Source organism: Stegodyphus dumicola, chromosome 12 (assembly GCF_044657685.1).
Source record: "Stegodyphus dumicola isolate Sdum_Otavi_A_Nest chromosome 12, ASM4465768v1".
Classification (NCBI taxonomy): Eukaryota; Metazoa; Arthropoda; class Arachnida; order Araneae; family Eresidae; genus Stegodyphus; species Stegodyphus dumicola.
The window spans coordinates 106,341,293-106,364,195 of record NC_140779.1 but is presented as its reverse complement, the minus strand read 5'-3'; the positions used below and the strand labels follow the sequence as shown (position 1 = coordinate 106,364,195).

Below are 22,903 nucleotides of genomic sequence, written 5' to 3'. Positions count from 1 at the left end.
TTCGTGGTGTAGTGGTCTGCATGCTGGGTGCGTATTCCAGAGGTCTGCGGTTCGATTCTCGGAGAAGGCGTTGTTCATTTTTTATCTCTCCTCTTTCCAAAAATACCTATTGTCTCTACAGTGGCGCTCGAGCTAAAAAAGTGTTGGATGATGATACTCCTCAGCCAGGATTTGGCGATTGGGCCCCCTAAAAACCCCAGTCGCCCTTTAAAAGGGGGAGTATATAAAATACTTCTCCCGCCTTCTTGGCATGTCTTCGTGGTGTGGTGGTCCGCACGCTGGACGCGTATTCCACAGGTCTGTGGTTCGATTCCCGGTGAAGGCGTTGCATATTTTTCATCTCGACTGCTTCCAAAAAATACTTAATGTCTCTACAAATGTGTTTTTCTGTAATTCAGTAAATCCAAATCTGGTTTTCTGATATAACCTAAAATGCTTGTAAAAGAGTTCAGGATAGAACAAAAATAGATAAGTGTTCTTGATGGTAGAAAAGGTTAAATGTATAATGCCTGATAATGAGAATTTTTTATGAAGATTTGTTTAGTAATTAATTATTTTTTAATAACTGACAGAATTTGACTGCTGAGCAGCCAGCATCAGTTTCGCTTGAAAATAAGCTATGTGCGATATACCACAGAACAATAGCTCGGTCCCATGGTAGTGCCATTAATGGCTGCAAGAAACAAGAAATAAAGACATTTGGAATAGCTTTTCGAGTAAATTATATGGATAACAAATGACAATTTCAACACTCCATGCACGACGAGCGACTATGGTCCCATTAATCCATCTATCCATCCATCCATTGTTCCCGCTTAACATTACACAATAATAATAAAATTTTCGCTCCGAAAATTCAGTGGCGCTCGAAAATGTCTGTCCGGACGTTTCAAAAGGGAAGAAGGCATTGTGCAACCGTTCCATTAATTGGCGAAAAGCAGGGAAGAAGAACAGATTGACTGGACGATTTCACGAGCTGTTAACCGAGTAATTAACCCTTTTGTCTCCGCCTGCCACACTGTCGAAGAGGGGAAATGTGAATGAACCATCATCATATTTTTAGGTCGCGATTCTTGCATGAAAAGGGGGGCGATTAAGGTTTTATTATGTCTCTTATTAAAACCATTCAGAATTGTTGGGATGATAATATAATACTAATTTTAAATTATAATTACAAGTTTCCTCTTGAACTGTCATAGCGTAGTGGTCTCGAAATGAAATATAGTAAAATGCATAATAAAATGTTTTTAGCTATTTAAAAAATATCAAGCCCTTATCACACCTTTGCCATGTGAAAAACTTAGCATTTTGCATTTCACGTGGAAATGATTTTGGGATATTTGTGTCATAAAAGAATTTCTGTATCACTATGTTATATATATATATATATATATATATATAATATATAAAGTGGGTACATTAGGTAAGAGATAAATAGCGCTAATAGCTGCTATTTAGCATATCAAATGTTGTATGATCTTAAATCCATTTAGTGCGAATACAAGTTATTATTATTACTTGCGCAATTGCTGCAAAGTTAGTTAATAATAATTTATTTCCTAAACAGTATTGATTAATTGATTATATTATCTCCTAAGTTTAATTAAAGTAGAATTATTTTAAAAGTGTGCATCCATACTGGTAAGTTATATTTTGAAAGATGTTTTGAAGTAATTTGAAAGCAAAATGTTAATAATGTTTTAACGGGGACTGGAGTTAAATCATCACGAGGAATAATATATCAATTGTAAAAGGAAAAATTAAAACATGTAATCATTGTCATTGATCGGAAATTAGTTGACTTTTCAAGGGGAACAAACCAACTCCCGTTCAATGAACAATAATTGATAAAAATACGTAAATACGAAAATGTTTCGTCTTTACTCGAGTTATAAGTTAAAGCCAAACCGGCAATTCTAGTAAGGCCAAATATTTCCGCGAATAGTTGCTACTCAAAGAACTTATTCTCATGAAGCATTTTAGTAACATTATATATATATATATATATATATAAATATATATATATATATATACATACATACATATACATATGCATATATTGTATAATCTAGTGGCAACAATTTTGCAATAATTTTTAGTTTAAAGACGATAAAATGTACAATCTTTGCAATTTCATAGCGTTTCCATTTTTAGCTTGTTTTATTAGTTAATAAAAAATAATAATAATCATCGTTTGAACGTGCAACCTTGTGGATAATCATTCACTGGAAACAAACTCTTTCCCAAGTTTTCTTAATTATGATACGATAAAAATAACTCAATCATAAAGATACATCTAGTTCTTCCGGTCTTTTATATTTGTTGAAACGGTTGACGAGTATAATAGTAAGTACCTGGGAGTTAAGGAAACACATTTATCAGCAAAGAAAAAGAAAAAGGAATTTATTTCTCTAAAAAAAATTAGAAATAAAATTGTTGTCTCGCAGTTCTAACAGGAAGTTAGCACCTATAGCGTGAAATATGAGAGAGAAAAAAGGCATTAGTGGGATTAGAACGGAGCTTTTCCCCCCAAGCCTAGTTTAATGACTTTTGTCAACCGTAGATTGAAATGTAAATACCCGATGAAGTGCCACGAATAATCACAAGAAAAAAATTAACTTGTTTGAGAAAAGAACTTACTGTACCATTGCTGTAACTTTCAAATGGAAGAGCAGCAAGGGGTTTTGAAGATAACATTTTTGAAGTCGCTAAGTGGGATATTTAAAGAAGAATTTCCTTCCGCAGAATGATGGCTAATATGACACTAGAGAATTACAGTTCAGAATTTTAAGTCACCCTATAAATTAGTCCAATGGCATTTCTTATAATTTTTTTTATCAAACCTACATTTCAGCTTATAATAATGGTATAGGCAAAAAAGCAAAGACAAGGAAGCATAAGCAATATCACACTTAAAACGTGAATGAAGTAGTTAATTCTAATGGACCTTTCTAACAAACTTTTCTTAAATAGATTAAAGTATATATCAAGAAGTTGAATACTTACAAATTATGAAAATGCTTCAGTCAGAAAGAGAAAAAAGACAATGTAAAACTTAAAATTAGACAAACCTTGTTTTAGTTCATAATTAAATAAATTAAAATTTTACTGAGAGAGAGAGAGATTTTAAAAAAATCTCTAGCTATTTCGAGGGCAATCAGACACAAGTCTTTCTTCTACAGGAGGAAAAAAATTTTTTTTTCTGCAAAGAAGGGAGGAGCGAAGATCATATTTAAATCAAAAACAATTGGCGGACCAAAGCGAACACTAACGTCCTATTATCTATCGAGGAAAATAGTAATGAAACAAGAAGAATTAAGGTAACGGAATTTTAGAAGCGTTAGCAAAGAATTACTGTTATTACCTAAAGCAGATAAATTTTTGTAAATTGTAAAAGTTGCATAAATCGATGGAGTTTTATTTGAAATCTATGTCAAAAGGTTACGCTTTTGCCCAAATAGAAAACCGTTTTTTGATAGTTACAAATTAATTCCTTTTGGCACCTAAAAATAAAGAGATAATTTTTAATACAAACCTTCAAGACTACCGCAACAACGTCAGAATTCTACAGAAACTTGCGAGTGTTCATAAGGATTTTAAAGTCCGGATATCGCTTTCAAGAATTATAATTCTATTTTAGGATTCCCATGAAGCCCATTTTAAAGCTTTAAATTTATATGAACTTGTCCATAAAAATTACAGCCTAATGTCAAAATTGATTTTATGTGAACAATTGTTATCTATTTGTAGAATGTGAGATGCATATATACATATATATTAATTACCATTCATGAAATTCAACTGGAAGGCAGCTTGAGGAAGTTCATGCCAATTCTTTATACTGCAATGTTTAATATTTTATTACTGGTTTCAGAAGAGAAAATTGATTTTCTACAGGAATCTTAAACTAAAGGTTATATGAAAACTCAGTTTCCAAAGTAGATTTGACATAAATATTTATAGAATTGAGAATGATGGTATGTTTGAAGATTTTTGGTGTGAAACCGCTGCTCTCAATTCAGTTTAAATCCAGCTTAAAAAGAATAATAAAATACTAGTTAGAATGAGGAAAAAATAAAAAAAGTCCTTAAAATTCAATTCAAAGGATAATATACATAATTTTAACTTTCATATTTGTTCTAAAATTTTATCATATAAATAATGGTGCATTCATTATTTGATTCACTGTAATTTGATTAGTGATTTTAAAATTTATCATGATCTCCAGAATGGAATATAACTTATCAAGAAAATTACTACTGAACAACTTTCTATTCACAATCATATTTAATTTCTTAAAAATATCATTTTTTTTCCTTTCGGGAAAATCCAGAGCTAGAGAAGTGGAGCAGTCAAGCAAATTTCTAGTAAAAACTGTACAGATATAGAACTACTTCTAATTTCTTGCACTTCCTGCGAATCAGAGCTTACAATTAAAGGTTCTTAAATTCAGTTTTAGATACACGAAGATGAATATTAACGTAGTTTTCTCTAACATGCTCGTGTGAATTTTCAGTCAAGCTACCTGAACTAAAATATAATTTAAACACTTACCCATAATTTTTCTTTTTAATGGCGTGAAAACAATAAAATATTTACAATGACAGCAAACTACCGTCCACCGAGTTACGCTATAGGTGACCTATGCACGGGATTAAAATACAGTTAGATGAGGTACAACAGCGATTCAGACAGAAGATAAACATTGACGTTAATGGAATAAGATTTTGTTTCCTCTTTTTCTGCGATTTCTAGCAACGGTCGTAGATGCTATCATCTGATAAGCCTGAAAAGCTAGCCAGATGTTTTGTGTCCGTTTTGATAATTCTGATTCATAATTGATAACTTATGTATAACATCCAAAGTAGAACAACTAAACAAATAAGCTCTGGATGACTTTGAATTAGCAGCTCATTTAATCCCAATTTGAAGAGTAAGAAGCAATGTTTTCAAATGAAGGATAATTTTGTTGCCTCATCATGTATTTTTTTTATTATTTCTCTACATTTTCAGTTATATGACGGACATGGTTACTTCTTGTGAATATTTCTTTAATGTATGCTATACCATCTTGATATAATCGTTAATTTCTGCAACTGCTTTAGGCACTACAACATAGCATTTATAATAAATTTTCTTTGTGATTATGCCATTATGTTACGCATTTACATATATTTATTCCTCATTTATGTTCAGATTAACTAGAAATTTCAATTTACGGATTGCTTATCTTCTAAGTACCCAAAATGTAATAAATGATTTAGAGAAGCTACACAAAAACTTTGTTTATTCTTTGTTATTTTTTTCTCGGATTTCCCAAATGATAACTATTTTAATAAACAATATTTAAGACATTAGAAAATTTGCTCTTTGTTCTGCACTCAGTAGATTAGTATAGGGGCTATCGTCGCCAAAAATATAGCCAAAAATGTATCAGTTAATTCTTTTACCTGTAATCATGAGCAGACGCGTATCGTGAAGCGTCATAAGGGCTTGAATATGTGTCTTATGTATCTATATAGTGTTGTGTATCGTGCTTATCATCGTAATAAATGTTGTGTGTGAACTTATCCTTGTAATAACGTACCGACCACATGTAGTCAGCACCCTGTAACCACACCTCTTGGAAAGCATGACGTATACCATGACCGCTCACTCCTGTTCCCTCATGTACTTATTAATTACAAGACTGAAAGTTGGTTAGATATTCGTGTCAGCTATCTGATTAAAGAAAATGTAATTTGACGCGTGATGCGTGACCTTTAGCTAGCTAGCTGGCTCGCAGCTTCGGACTAAAACAGAAACCTGAAAACATTTGCAATGATGAAATGATGCGATATTAAAAAAAAACTGTACAGTATATTTTATAAATTATATTTGCTGTTCTGCTCAGGTTTTGAACATGTTTATGAAATATTTGAATAACGCCTCATAATTTCTTAAAAGACTTTTGGTCGACGTTATAACGCTTGTATCAAAACTCACATTCCACGGCAAAACGAAACTCTTCCTGCTTATAACCGGATTCGCAATCCGAAATTTTGAATCAGCCCCCAGTTTTTAAATCAGCACCACTTTTAAGTTCAAATTCCTGGCTACGACTAGTGCTGCCATGAGCAACGGAGTCATCAGAATCCTAGCGCTAATCATCCTTGTCTCATAGTTATCTCCTATCTCGCGTTTAACATTTTCCGTCAGGAGATTTAGGAAGTGGAGGACCTGGGGCCTTATTCCGGCCCGCGATGAGCGGCGGGGCCCGAAAATTCCCCTTAACGATTCGAATTAAGGAGGGTCGTTTGGGACGAACGTTAACATTTTGTTTGGTCGTTTTCCTTTTCAGAGGGAATGGGGATTTTTGATTTACATTTTAGGGGAGAGAGACGGGATACGCCGTGAAATGACAGAACGTAGTTCTTAAAGTACTTCTATTCAACCTGGGCTGCCATAATTATCGTTAAGTACGTGACATAGCAGAGAAAATGAGCACTCTTCTTTATTTTTAAGTTGTACGAAAGCCAACAGCGTAAAGCAAGCAACATTACCTATTTATCACACCATCTTTTAGTTTATCAGCTAAGTCCTAACAAGAGTTAGACTTTGGGATGATAATGTATTAGAATATAGATCAATACGTGATCAACATTTCCAAAGATTTGACCTTTTTTTCTTTAGGCTTTTTACTCATATTAAAGTTGTCTAAGTAAGATCTAATGGGAAAAAAGTTTTCTGTATTTTGTTTTCATTTGAATGGGGCTCAAATGTAAATAAAGGAACAAGAATTAATAATAAGCTGTTGTTTTGCTTTGGTGTAGCAGCTTAATTAAATTCAGACAAAAATATTTTGAAGTGAAGAGTTAAGCAGCGTTTTTTTTTTCGTGGTAAATGATGCATGATTTAAGAAATGGACCGAAAAGGTTAATAACAAGCATAGTTCTTACATCAGCAAAAGTGCAAAAAGAATCAAAGTTGCATTCTCCCTCCAAAAAAACTCTCCAAAAAAGGAAAAGAAATTGTGTTAATTACTTGTTTTAAGATTTGTTTATTAGCAAATGAATTATATCATAAAATCAAATTTTTTGTTAAGTATAATTTTAAACAAGACGAGAGTTTTGCGAAGTTCTTTTACAAGAATTATTAAAGAAGAAATTTAGTCTAGGCTAATTATTTTACGCAGAAAAATCTTGAAATGTGTTTTGAAAAATTTTGAGCCATTATCTCTAGCGATAAAGCGCTGAGCTCTGCTAGTTCGATCCGGGTATCAAATACCGGTGAACGGGCTGGCTGTATCGGTGTGTTCTTGGATTTACTCATGTGTAACGTGCATACAAGTTAGTTTCTCTTAGAAAAGCTTTCATGAAGGCATCCTCCTAGGAAGATAGCCCTCGCGAAAGCTTAGCGATAATCAAGTAAACCTAATAAAAGCAAATTTACAATGCAATCTGTAAGGTATTCGTTCCTTCCTTTCCGAACGCCTTCGTGTTATAACTGGAATCACACTCGATGCGTATTCGGGACGTCCGGAGTTCAAATACCAGCGAGGGCATTATGGATTTCTTCAGTTTTCTGACATCGAAAAATTCTAATGGCTCTAAACATTGCTTGTTAAATCGAAATTTTCATTTCGTCTTCATTCAGTTTTACAACTAAACATTTTCCTTTTTCTTATGTATATATATAGCTTCTGATGCAATGTAGCTTTTTCAAAAAACAAGAGGATCTGAAGAACAAAATTATATAGAGCAGAAAAGACAGACAGTTTAGGGTTGCTCACTTGGATATTCCTTCAGTGCAAATCCCAAATGACTAAATGACAAAAGGTATTTCTCCCGCCTTCTTAGCATGCCTTCGTGGTGTAATGGTCAGCACACTTGGCGCGTATTCGAGAGGTTAGAGGTTCGAGTCTCGGCGAGGGCATAGCTCATGTTTCATGTCTCCTACTTCAAAAATCCTAATGATTCTACGACCTTCGTCTCATATTTTCTTGCCAAAACTTAACGAATACTCATCGTGCAGCATCTTATTGTCCTGCTTATTTCAGCCAACGTAACAAATTCTTTACAAACATTAAAAGGGAAAAATATTGGACTATCGGTGTTATAACAATAAAAGCCACCGAACATATGTAAGTTGCATTCAGTGCTCGGTAGTAAATATGAGTGATAGTAATTCAGTGTTCGTGTTCGGTAGTATTCAGTGTTCGGTAGTAAATACAGTCATGTAAATATGAGTGAGTTTTCTTTAAAGGCTACTAAATAAGATGATTAAATAAATGCAAACAAACCTCACTTGTTTTGGCAATCAGTTATTTACTTTCATTCGCCACCATTATCCAAGCCTAGCAAAGATACTGTGAATTTTTATCTTACAAGTTTTGCACATAACTCGAATTAAATGGTTAATAGAAGACAAAAGATAATTGCACCTGAAGTTTATACAAAAATGCTAGTTCACTCTGTTTGAGAGTGAACCAGTTCATTCTGTTTCACTCTGTTTATGTTTATTGGACTACTTTAGAAATTTAGACATAGGGGTTTATTTCGAAAAGAAATTTTACTTTTACGCCATCAATAAAATTTAAACTAGTGAAACAAACAAACAAAAATATTTGTACGAATTTTAATGATGTTTTTATACTGAAGTTTTACTGCAGAATTTCTGAGAGGTGAAATTATTTGTATTTCCTTTACCTTCCCTGTAGAAGTTTTAAAGAACAAATAAAAATTTTGTATGCTTTCTGCATTAGAAGTAAGTGTTGTACGGCTACTGAGGAATTAAATCGTTGACCGTTTATTCATTCTTCAGGAGCTATAGACAGCACGAAATACCCCGTCCTTTAAATCCCTGTAAATACTGTTATTTAAACGTGTATTAATATTAGAAATTAAAATATGGTGTGATGATTCCATCAGAACAAAAAACATGGCGAAAAAAAAGTCTTACAATGCTATTGTACTTCTTTTTTTTGCCTAATTTTAAAGTTCATCTCTCTTCCAAATAAAATATAAATGTTTAATTTCCCAGTCTTAAAATTATTATAATGATGTTATCCAAAATATATACTTCACTAAGAGGGTTAGCTTAAAAGCAGTAAATTTATTAATAATAATTGTCTACAGTTTTATTTTAGTTTACTATAGCTAGCCAAATTCTTTACCTATTCTAACTGCGCCTTACGATACGGTTTAGGGCTTCCTAGCGAGATACATTCTCATTCATCCCATCTGCTTGACTGACCTTTTCTGCCCTGCTTACTTCCCTTATAATTTTTACAATATATGTGACTTCACTCTCATAATATTGATGCAGGTTTCATCCTCAGTTGCAGTTGATAAATAACCAACTGTTTTATTGTTGATTAAAAACTCTTGAGGGTTTAAGAATGACTACGGGAAATAAATATTTTTTTTTCATTTTTTATAGCATTTTGAACACAATTGCAATTTTTATGAATAAGTTTGCTAATGGACAACACATAAACAAATACGTGCACGCGTCATAAAAGTCTCTTCCTGATTTAGTCTTTTAATAAATAAATAAATTAAAGAAATCGTTCGGGAGCTAAAAACTTCTAGAAAGAATATTTTCAACAGATCATTACTGCATTGTCAATATTGCTGTCACACAATATTAAATATACGCTCACTTATCTCCTTCATTCTTCATTTAAGGGTTCTAATCTGTTTTTGAAAAATAAGGAAAAATAAACACAGAGAATGAATTTGATTTCCAATATATTTGTATCATAACATGTTGAATATTTTAAGAGTTTTCACTAAATCAAAAAACGTTCTGTAATTTATCAAAAAGCTTAAATCGTTGAAAGCTGTCAATGAATGTCCTTAATTTTTTCAACACTCTCCTGCGTTCAAATATGGCTCTAATGCGATCATTTTTAATAATTTTTAAGACGAGAGCCAAATAAATCTACGTACCACTTTTGCTCGAAATGTAAACTAAATAATTTTTGATATATCAAATAAAACTTATTCACTTCAAGAAACATTCAGAAAGCAATCGATGAACAAATAAGATGCTCATCATAACGGTTGCAGAATTTTTTGTAATATCACAGCGATATCGCAATACGTCTGAAAAACAAGAATCTCAAAACTGCTTCAAATTTATATACACACAAAAAAGTTTTTCGGAACGTAAACACACGACTACCGTATCTGTATTTATGTTTATTGGAATGAAACGAAACTAAGTGGGAGGGGAAGGAGGGACATGCAACAACTTCTACCTTTATTTTGAAAGAGTCAACCGACGCACGTGGAAGTTTATGCAGATTTTTGGAGACTTTTTTTTTATTTTATTTTAAATCTTTTTCATATTAATCTGCTTCTGAAACCTCTTTCGTGGAAATACATCGTCAAAGGGCGAGGTGAGAAGGGGTTACGACGCTCTGGAAGGTTAAGTTCGCCGAGTGCATGTTTGTGTGTGTTTGTGCCGGTGCTCATTTGCAATTCAAATGAGTATTGAAAACGGGGTCTCTCTCCATGGGGGGTCGTGCATAAATATCGAGCTGTGCATTTTGAAAACGCCCAGCTTCCGTATAATCTGAGAAAAAATTACCACAATCGTAAATTCTCGAAAAAAGTTATTCAACAGTTCCAATTGAATATTTTCATTTCCCCATCGTGAGATTTCTATTCAATTTGCACAGCTTCATTCTAAATTTATGATGACGACTTAACTAAGATTAAGCCCCCCAGTTCTTGTGCCTTTAGCAGCAAGAAAGAAATACAGAAACCCTAAAGGCCGATGCAATCAATGTGACATAAATTACTCTCTATTCAAAACAGGAGTTAATTATTGATTCCTTACTTTTTCCCGTGTTAGGTCAATATATCTTGCTTAGAAAGCTCTGTATTTACGGAAATTGATAATTATGATTCCAAGGAAAACGGAAGCAGTCGTATTTTATGTACAAGGAAAATATAATAATTCTAAATTGAAACTCTTTTGTTATTTTGTTTAATAAGCAGTTTTTCTTTTCTATTAAGAATTAAATCTAAAAAATTATTATTAATTTACAAGACTCCCTTTTCCTTTTTCTTATTAAAAATTATTCTCGTAACGTATTTAAATATAATCTTAGTTAAGTATTTAACCAACACCTGTCCATATCAAATTAGTGTAAAAGTTAACATTAGCAGAAAACCGGCGTAGTTTTTTTCCCTGAATCTAGGCTTTTAGTGCAGGAATGTGTTTAAATTTTTAGGTATTACAATACAATATCTAAACGTGTAAGTTTCTTTTAAGTTGCAAGTTATATTTTAATACAGTCTTTTAGTTTTACTGCTTCTCATAATCGTGCTGGTCCATATTATAGATTAAGTGATTTGATTATGCTAAAGTACACAAAGGCTATCTGACTAACAGAAAGCATGCTACGTGGAAAGCTTTATAAGGCAAACTGGCTGATACCTTACACAAGGGAAAAGTCAGGTAAATGCCTATGCATATAGTCCGCTCGCTGAGATCTGAACCTAGGTCAGATTATCAATATTTATGGATCTCATCTATTCGGCAATTCGAATTCATGTGGTAGAACATAAAACTCTTTTACAGTGGAAAAAAATTGGATCAAAGTAGAGTACTGAGCAGCTAGACTGAAATTCCCAATCAGAGTATAGATATCAACGAAAGGTTCTTACCTCATGCACATTGAACAAGGTATATCTTTGCTTTGCAAGAGAGTGTTCTTTCTTTCAACATTGTAATTAAATTCTTTTTCTGCTTTCATTCTTCATTCTAGGTTTGACTATATCTTCTGTAGTTTATGTCACTTCAGATTATTTATATTTAGTTACAATACGTATACAATGTTTCTTCATACTCAAAATCAGCAAATCACCAGCCTCCAATTTGAAAATTATACATTTTTTTTTTTGCTTAGCATTCTAAAAGTTGTAAATGATTTATTTTTAGGCATTTTACTTCAATTGAGTTCTGCGTTTGCGTGTAATCTTGTTGCCACAATTTGAAGGAAAAAATCAAGCACTTTACTTTTATGCTAAATGGTATAATTATTTTGAGATAGTATATTTATTCCTTCCAGCAAAAGTTCTTCACATTCTTTGTGATATACTTAACGAAGACCGCTGTAACATATGCTTAATTATTCAAAAAATTATAGTAATTAAAGTACTATGATTAATACATCAAAAATTCAACATAACATGTAACATGCTATGATTAATATGCCAAAAATTCTTCTCGAATCATTTACTTTAACCTGAAAATACTTCAGAGCTTATAAATATTTTACAGAAAGATAGCATCGAGAGGCATTATTACACTGCCTTTAACTAATGCCTACAAAATTTATATTACAACTATTTGTTAAACAATAAAGATCTGAGATTTTCAAACACGAAAGCGTCGGATAATTTGTAACGCCCAGCATGAAATAAGAAATGCGTTCTATTGCACGGTAACAATTAAGTTTTAAATATGAAATTTTTGTAATTGTACAATATATCATCCTCAACCTCCACTGAACACAAATTCATTTTGCATAAAATCCCCCTAACGGAGCTGTGATAAAGTCCTCGACGGCCTTAACAGCCATTAGCGCGGCGTTTCTACTTGCTTTAACATACAGCTCATTAACATACGGCCTTGTGGTCTGAGGGGGGATATCCTCCCCTAACTCCCCCATTACATTATGTTTTAATATTACCCTGCATTCACTTTTCCTATATTTATTTATTCTGTGCTGTGGTAAATTAAAAAAAAAAGAATAGATAAGTTTTATATATATAGTTTATAAATTGGGTGTTAAAGATAAGAAAGAGCAGAAGGTGAAATAATTTTGAATATCGTAAAAAGCAGCAGTTACCGTTCTTTACAACTTCAAAGGGGAAGGTTAATCATCAAATTTTGTATAACTGTACCACTTTCAGCAATTTTTGAGGGACGTATTAATAAATGGTGAAAAATATACGAGTATAAACGATACTGTTTGAAAAGGTACAGCAAGAAGTTAAATACAGATTAGAACACTATACTTCAAATTCTTTTTATAAATCTAAAACAACTAAGCTAAGCTTTAATTCATTTAATATTTATATTGTTATGATTCAAATTAATTTGGTTTATACGCATATTATTATGAACTAGACATCATTTCTCTCTCTCTCTCTATATATATACGTAATTAAAGCTTTCAGAGTTGATATTTAGTAAAAATGTTTAAAAAGTTAATCAAGGTTATAAATTATGATATTTTTCACTCGGCCCACCAGCGGCTGAGCGGTAAAGTCGCTGAACACTGGTAGTTCGGTCCGAGGTTCAAATCCCGCGAAAGGGCTGGCTGTATGGGCTTTTTCGTGGTTTTCCCCATCTGTAACGTGTATACGAGCCAGTTTCCCTTAGAAAGTCCTCCACGAAGGCATCCCTCCCCTTAGGCAGATAGTCCCCTTATACTCGAGGCTTTGCCATAATCACACACACATACGTAATTCACTCTACGCTAGCTTTTTCAATACATCATTTAGAAACTTCCGATTTATGATAACAAAATAAAATATACTGTTCACAATTTTTGTATTATAATAGCGAGAAAAATACATTGTGTCAGTAAAAAAGAACGTTTTGGAAATAATTAAGTTCTTTGATTTATATATCAGAGAAATATTAGTACATATATTTATTAACCTGTGCTATATTCTTCTTGGATTCTCACTGTAAATTACTGCTCTTGCCGTATACACCAGGTAATTTTCGTTTCTGGGATTTTAATAAAATGTTACTCACATTTAAACATATTTTAAGCCTATTATTTAATTTTAAATTGCGGACATATATCATCTATTTTATTAAAATATATACTATTTGAAATTATTATGATATTTATATTAAATAATTTGAAATATGTAAAAGTATAAATTTAGAATAATATGATTTCTATTGTATAGTTTATAATTATGTATAGTTTATGTATAGTTTTATTGTATATTTTATGTTTTCGTGTCAGTTCCATATCCTACTAAGAATTAACTTGGTGTTATGTTATATTATGTAAAAGTGAGAAGGCCACCTAATATTTACTCTAAGTGCATTAGTCCCACACACTAACTAGAAAACTAACAACATTCTGGCATCATTCCTCGAGACGTGATGGAAATTGTGACTCCAGCGAGCGCTACAAGTACTGCCACCGGCTGCGGCATCAACGGTACTCATAACTTTCAGAGTTAAATTAGCTCAAATAAAAGGGATTAAATTACGTGATATACATAGTTGTGCAGGTTCAAGATGTTATCTATTGTAGTGGGTACAGGCAACATGTTTCAAGACATTATATATTGCATTAGAAACAGGTGTGATGTTCCCACGTTACAAATCATTTTTGCAAACATGATCGGTTTACTGTCAGAATTAATTAAGATCTATACAATTGTTTACAAAGCTTACATTTAGGTACTGTGTCTAGCAGTACATTGTTATTTGCATGTAAAAATTGATCATGACATTATAAATTGTGGTGGCTAGAAGCAACTTATTTCTAGTATATAGACCATGCCTACAATCATGACTTGTTTACATCATTTTTTACAAACAGAAGTCAAAATTAGAAAAGAATACAAAATAATAAAAAAGACATAAATAAGTAAGTATGAAAACAAAAGAAAAAAATAGCTTCATCTGCATACTTATGCGTTATAAATTGTGGTGGCTTCTAGCCACCACAATTTATAATGTCATGATCAATTTTTACATGCAAATAACAATGTACTGCTAGACACAGTACTTAAATGTAAGCGTACTTTAAGATATACAACAGCGGGACAACAGCAGTAGTCTAAATTTAATATACACGTTTTACTACTACTACATTAAGAAGTTGCATAATATTTAAAAATTTTCATTTGCTTTTTTTCAAAATTAAAAGAATATTCTTTGGAAAAGATTTTTAAAAGGTTTTGAAATTTTTTACATCCTAAAAATTTATTTCAATTACAGACAGTGATTTCCCGTCTTTTATAAAAGAGAATAAATTGATTCCTGCAAAATTTTGAGTAATCATGCATACTTCATTCAACAATTTGTAATACTTTGTGTTATTTTGTATGACATCTGTCAAACCATTGCATTAGTAAATCCTCTATCTTGTTTAATATTGGCACTTAGCTTATATAAATGTATAATACTAAACATATTTGTATATTAATTTGTAGTATTATTTTTTATTTAATTATATAGTAACATTTCAAACATGACTTAGCATGTTTTAAATTTCCATAAATATCATTTGATATACACCATAAATTAAATTTATAAAATTTCAGCTGATAAAAGCGTGAATAATAATTAACAAAAGTATAATTATTATTTGGCTTATTATAAATTAAATTTATGTATTTTCTTTTATGTTATTATTCATTTGGCGTATAGAAAATTATGAAATTTATAAATTAAATTTATTACATTTAAACTGATATTAATGCTTTTATTTCGACAGCAAATATTTCAATTTCAGAATTTATTAACTTGAACGAGAGCTCAATAATAAATGTTAAGGAACTATACTGTATATATATATATATATATATATATATATATATATATATATATATATATATATATGTAATAATAAAATTCCATAGTCAAGAATACACTTAAATTTCTAACTGTATGTTCTTTTCATTTTTAATGGTGACGTTCTCTTATTTGAAAGTACGTAGAATTAAATCCACAGCCCCGTAGTCAAGTTGTTTTTCCCACCTTTTCTACACGTACAGTTTTAGAATGTTCTAGAGATATTTAAAGCGAACTGGATTGGCTGACGAGGCTGACGTCATTTCTTGGAAGCTCCCCCTCTCCAGAGGCTATAAAATGACTCGCAAAAGGAATATCGGGGCTTTTTGCTTAAATGTCACGATGCAGTAAGCTTCATACAAAAAGTTATTAGTAATTCTTTTTATTTACTCCGGAATATCTGATTTTGTAACTGCTATCTCCTGAATAATAATAAATGGATCCTGTTTTTTAAACTTATCGTCTGTTAATTTAAGCTACGACTACATTTATGATTCTTCAACAATCTATTTACTCTTGACAAAAGATGGTACATCATATATATATATATATATATATATATATATAGAGAGAGAGAGAGAGAGAGAGAGAGAGAGAGATATAGATATAGATAGTTGCAAAAAGTAAGAAATTTAAAGACATAAAGTAAGAAAATATATGTAAAGCGCTGGAAAAAAATGGCAATTTAAATTCGGATCTTTGAATGCTTCTCTTTCAGGTACAAATATTATTAACTTCAAATTTCTGTCTAAGTGTGCTAGGTACTGCACATTTAGACAGATCCATAATAGAGTTGATATGCTAGTACTGTACACGTAAACACCTGAAATTAATGACGTTAATAATGACGATTACGTTCAATGTGTAATAGTGTTGCTGAGAAACACTTAAAAAGCTATGTGTATAATTATTTATGCTCTTTATAATTATTTATGCTATTTATTCTCTTTTATGCACCATTTTTATTATTTTTCTTTATACATTTATATTTTTGTTTTTCAATAAAATTTTCCAGTGGGATAGCATTTAATTCCGCAGGATTCGACCTAGGACAACGTAATCTTGACGATGTACAGTTATCGCTCCAATTAAATTATAAGGTATTTCTCCCTCTTTTCTAGCGTGCCTTGGTGGTGTAGTGGTTCTGCATGCTGGTCGGTATTCAGAGGTCCGTGGTTCGATTCCCGGCGAAGGCGTTGCTAATTTTTCATCTCTTCGGCCTCCAAAAAATAACTTATGTCTCTACACAATGACGAATCGAAAAATACTTCAGCTGTATTTAAATCAATTATCGTTTCAAAAGCCACTAGTTAAAACGCTATATTTCTATAGGATGCAAGGAGTGGTTATCGAGAGAATCAACTGATAAGCTAAGTAACCTTAAACTTCATTTAATAATTAAAGATGAGCGTATAATTAATTAGGGAAAATAATTAGATACAAACCACCAAGAATTAAATAATTCGGATTAATTAACTGAATTCATTCGGGTACATATGAAAAAACTTAGCTACATAAATTTTTACTAAATATTACGCAAATTGTTTATCCATTACATATGATTAATTTCGTATAATCTAAAATTAAATTTTTATGTACTATATATAGCTAACCGAATAAGAATTTTAATGCATATTATGAAGCCTATATCCGTCTGAAAAAGATATAAAAATAGTTGAGTTTTTACTAAAATTCATAGCGAATAGCTATCAGATAAACAAATATGATCAAGCATAGTTTATACTAAAAAAATACATGAACTTAATAAAAAGGAAAATTAAATAAAAGAAAGCAGATTTCATTTGCTTTAGAATCTGCTGAAATTAGTTTTCAGAACAGTTTTATTTTATCCAGCGGCAAAAATTTCTTTTGTGAGTTAGCCGTAATAAACAACATTTTTAATTAAGGAAAGATGTGGAGTCTTTTTAGAATATTTCTCATTTCTTAAACTTTGTAAACTCTTTTTCCGAAGTAAAGACAATAGATTAGAAAACGTAGATTCTAATCCTTGCGGATTAAAGATTTTTAAAACTTTTGAGTGTAAACCGACATACATCTTAGCTAATCTTTGTAAATTAAAATCTTTTTAAACTTTAAAATGTAAACCGACATACATCTTAGCTAAAATTGATGCCTAAGTATTGATAAATTTTGTGCATTGCAAAATTAACAGAAAAATAAAGTTAAATTATTTTTACAGATCAGTCGATTAGTATTTAAAGAAGAAACAATTTATTGAATCCTAATGTAAAATAAATAATTAAGTAATTATGTACATTTTTACACGGCAGCCGTAGCTTTATACTATTTACCGGTTTTTAAAATATATTTCGGTGGCTTCGTTTAACTGCACAAAATCACATAGGTTTTCTTTTACTTAAATAAATGATAATAACAGCATTTATTGATGGCTCAATGCAATTAAGTTTATTCAAGGTTTGATAAAGAAAAATAAGAAAATTACTTGACCAGCAACTGAAAGACTATCGTGAATGCTCTTTAATTAGTAATTTATGCGAAAATACTTAGAGAAAGCTGAAACCTCTCGCTAAATCTTCAATAATAGTTGGTGAAATCTTATAAGCTTTGAAATGTTTAATAGTAATCAGGGATATGCTACGAAAACAGATTTTTTAATGCAAATTCCGTGACACTGCGAGGAAGAAATATTGAAAAAATATTGTTTTTAACCTCCTTTCTCGTATTAATTTAAATTTTAAAAGTTACTATTTATGTCTGAAAACACAGTTTACGAGAAACTAATTTTGCCTTGCAGAAAATGATGACGTTTCAAAACTAAGAGGAGTTCAAGAAGTGGTTGCGAAAACAACTATGTTGTACAACATAAATGTTTTTTCTTCCCATTAAAACATTGCAGCTTTCCCTATACCTACTGCACTAAGAATGAATTATTAATAAATAAATTCGTTACAAGACTTTAGGATCCTTTTTCTTACCTTAAAGATTAAACTATTTGTTTAAAACGCTTGTTGGGAAAACTACTTAAAATGCTTAGGTGAGATAAGTAGGGTTTCAAATGAAATTCACTGCAAAGTATCTCTCTGTAACAATGAGGAACGTTTCTAATAGCAATACAAACAACTAGCATCTATTTTCCTTTGTTTTAAACAGTATTTTTCGTCATTATGCAGATTAACATCTTAAGTAAGATTATAAAATATTATACAATGGCAGGAAAATGTGGATATAGGAGAAACTTTTAGTAGTATTCTTTTATAATGAAAATAACAAGAATCTCAATTAATTCTACTAAAATTTTATTAGTATGGATCAATAATTTTGTAAAAGTTTTCGTTCTAAATCTTTTGTCATACAATTTACCTCAGAATTCTTGCCCTATTTTTGAGGTATAACAGTTTGATGTCAACAATATGTGCTTTGTGAAATATTTATTGATCATTAAGAATTTTAAAATATTTTTTTAAAGTTATTTCGTAAGCTTTTTATTCAGCACAAAATTAAAATTATTCTTGATATTGAGAGTTTTTTAGCAAGTAAAAAGCATTTCTTCAGGTAAAAGGGAAGAAGAAAGTGGAAAAATGAATAAGTAAATAAAAGCTTTAATGTTATGCCTTTACTTTATAATTTACAAATACAACACTGATACTAATTTATAATAATTAAAATATTTCTAACTTCAAACCAAGAAAGAGAAAACTCAATATTTTCTGTGAAATACGGTTTCTTTATGCTGGTTTTCTTTATGCCTTTATTAATATTGTATTAAATGATGATAATTGTAAAAAGAGTGTTTAGAAGCGGAAGGTTTTCTGGGTTTTTATAAATCTTACGAAGCTGAGCTACATGCGAAATTTGTTATTATGTAAGTCTCCTGAAATATTTTTGGTCTATTTTCTATATTTTAAGCTGCATCCAATGAATTCCAGATTGTGTATCATTTTAAAAATAAAATTATATAAAAAAACTTAAATTGGCGATGTCTTATTCAATTTTGATCAAACGTCGCTGCTTGTATATGATAATGTAAATAGCGAGTAGGTAAGGAGCATTAGGTCTAAGTCAAGGGAAACCGAAATTTGAGATTTAAAAATTGAAATATGAATCGTAACATAGTAAACTACAGAAACTTTAGGTAAAATTAGCATTTACATTTGTTTAAATTTACGTATTTCTTTTTAACTGTAAAGAAGAGTGAAAATATTTTTTCCAAGTATTTCTTTTTCATAAAATCTTAGCTATTTTTATATCAAACTCCTCTCATTCTCATTTTTAAGCATCATCATCCAGTTTAGTACTAGCATTGAAACCCTTTCATCTTTTTTTATCACTTAGCAACACAATGCTTACTGAAATAATTTTTGACATGTTGTTATTTTAATCTTCTTTACCCAAGTTCAGAGACATAAATCATTCATTTGTTTTCTATCATGCTAAATTTAAAGCTGTTGAATGCATTTTATTTCACAAACGAAATTTTAGGTACTTAGAGGTGTGTACTGAAATAATAATGCTATAAAATTATTTAAAACCCTGAAAGAAAAACAAAACGAAAGAAAATACTTATAAACCGTATTCTATAAATATGGGCAATTAGTACATGTTAATAAGTTTAATAACAGCTAATAAACTAATTGGTTAACGTATTATTAAGTTTCTTAAGTCTATTGTTGAATTAAATCAATTAACTTATATACTCATTGATGACTAAAATGTAAATACACCTTTTAATTTTTCAAAGCAAAATTTTCGAAGAACAAACCCTCCAATAAAGTAACATACTACTATCCTCTGAAAGCATTCAAGCCTGTTCAGAAATTTTCCTTATAATCAGAAATTGGAAAAAATTATGAAATTAAAAATAGTTGTATTACGCAATAATTGTTTCATGTAACAAGTAGATTTATTAATAATTTTCATACACATTCGAAACATTAATCAAAATAATTACAACTATTTTTAACATCATTACGATCGAAGAGGATGTTTTTTAAATACATGAAACAGTTTTCAATTAATACATAGTATACAAAATATTTTGATTATTACACACATAATGTGTCGCTTTAAATTATAAATTTATTTAGTAACGATGTCAGAAATCACAAGCTAATTAACAAATAAAGGAGAAATAAGCACTTGTATCAAAATTCTGATTACTGCAATATTCTTGCATTCTTATTTGTCTAATAGGGTGCGACGAAAACTGAGCGAAAAAAAGCATAATATTCATTATTTTTATTAACTTTTGTTAAGAACATATTTTGCTTGATATTTTGAGTCGCATAATTTTATACGATTGTTAACTTTAGTTAAATCAAATAATGCTAATTTTTTTTATTTATTATTTAATCTTTATTTAGTATAACAGTAATACATCATAAGTCATTTAACGAATCTGTAAATAGCTGAATTGGTAACATTCAGCTCCGTTCATTTGGAGAAGATTGATTATGCCTTGAAATAATGACTAAATACATGATCAACTAATAAGTATTAATTAATCTATGAAATAGTAAAACCGTCATAAATTTTTCTTAATACGTAAAATTCTGAGACATTATTCATAACAAAATATTTATTATGTTTATCGTTTTCTACATAGCTTAGTTTTTTAGAAAAAATTCAGTATTTTAATGCAGGATATGATGTACGATACAGATATGATGTATTTAAAGATATTTCGATATTTAAATACTGCATTTTTGTGTTTAATTTGTTGCAAAAATATTTAAAAAAGCTTATTTAATTTTGTAAGAGAATAAAAATAAAGGAAAATAATAGTTAAATATTCATGCTTTTCACCATCATATGATAATCCCTTTTTTTATTTGATTAAACATGAAATTTATAATTTACATTTACAACAATTTTTTAAAATTTAATTAACGTATTTGAAACGAATAGTGGTATAAGCTCAAAATCGTGTCTGATACAATTAATAATCAGATTTAAAATATTATCGATTTAAAAAATAGTGAAAAGTTAAATAAAAGCTTAAAAAATAATATATTTATTTCCTAATTTAGTTTTCTTACCTTTCATATTGATAGTCCATGCATCCGAATCGCTATATTAAATTCCTAAAGACTACATCGCATGACCACCACTAATAACAAAAGTAAAATATGCAAAAAATTAATGAATCACCGCAAGATGAATAGAGCGGTGAATACCGGACGCCTTCTGCGGCCGGCTCTACGATGACTCGACGGCCGTCAGTAAGAGGCTATCACCGTAGGAAAAAAGCACAACTTCGAGCTCTGCGTTCAGGTAGATGATCCTGCAAGTAGCACTATCACGAGTGCGCGTTTAACAGTTGGAAAAAACCTGTTCGAAAATCACACGCACGTTGGGTCACACGTCTTTTGGGGAAGAGTCGCTTTCTGTGCATTTCTTTTATTGTTCTTTTTTCGTCCTTAGTTTTATTCATTTCTTGCTTTTTTTCCCCCACCAGCGGCTGTTCGGAGGGAAAAAAATCGACCGTTAATTTGCTTGGAGTTTTATGATAGTTTCTTGAATTTTTGTTTCGCAAGGAAGGCATTTCTAATGATTACTCCTGTAGGAAAAAATATGACAAAAACATAGTATGTTTATGAAATTCTAGCTTTAATTAATGTAAGGAAAAGAATTTTCAAACTATTCCTCAATTTTGAAGTCAGTCAAAGTTAGCTCCCAAATTTAGAAAATGTATCCAATATTTTTGTATGAAATGCTTTCTGGATGAGTTGTCTTAAATTATTATATTCAATAAAATAAATAGTACGTTATTTCCATCGAAATTTGACTTACTAATAACAATAGTAATTAGAGGTTTTAAGTCTGATTCGCGTCTTAGAAAAAAAAGTTCATTGCATTAATTTAATTTTTGCCCCTGAGAGACTATTGTTTTCATTTTGCGATTTTGCGTCGAGTCACTTTGAATGTCCATTTCACTTTTCAAGCTGTTGCCATCAAATATTATTGCCCTGTATTATATTTGAAGAATCTGCATAAATGTATGTATGTTTATCGAATTGTGATAAAACAACGGTACCTACAGCCATTCTTTGAATGACGCAATCGTACTGCGAATATAGCGGCCGAGCGGTAAAGTCGCTGAACATTGGTAGTTCGGTCCGAGGTTCGAATCTCGCGAACGGGCTGGCTGCATGGGTGTTTTTGTGGTTTTTCCCATGTGTAACGTGTATACGAGCTAGTTTCCTTTAGAAAGTCCTCCACGAAGGCATCCATTCACTTAGGCAGATAGCCCTAGTGTGTTTTGCCATAATTAAATACACCACCACCACACCACCTACTGGGAATATGGGCATCTGGAAGCCAAAATTTGTTTTATTATCGATTTCATATTTTGTAAAACTTTAATGAATTTTTG

At 30.8% G+C, this 22,903-nt stretch overlaps 1 protein-coding gene across 3 annotated transcripts in view; it reads right to left on the bottom strand.

Moving 5' to 3' along the window:
- Window positions 1-22,903, bottom strand: part of LOC118203969 (BCL11 transcription factor A-like) — a 333,290-nt gene that overhangs the window by 66,329 nt on the left and 244,058 nt on the right. The window contains exon 1 of one of the 3 annotated variants that reach the window (XM_035376285.2): window positions 21,567-21,821. The exons of the other annotated variants lie outside the window; for them this stretch is intronic. Within the exon in view, the coding sequence (XP_035232176.1) occupies window positions 21,567-21,573 (7 nt within the window). The 5' untranslated portion in view covers window positions 21,574-21,821. Of the gene's footprint in view, window positions 1-21,566; window positions 21,822-22,903 lie in introns of those variants that run through there. 3 annotated transcript variants of the gene reach the window in all.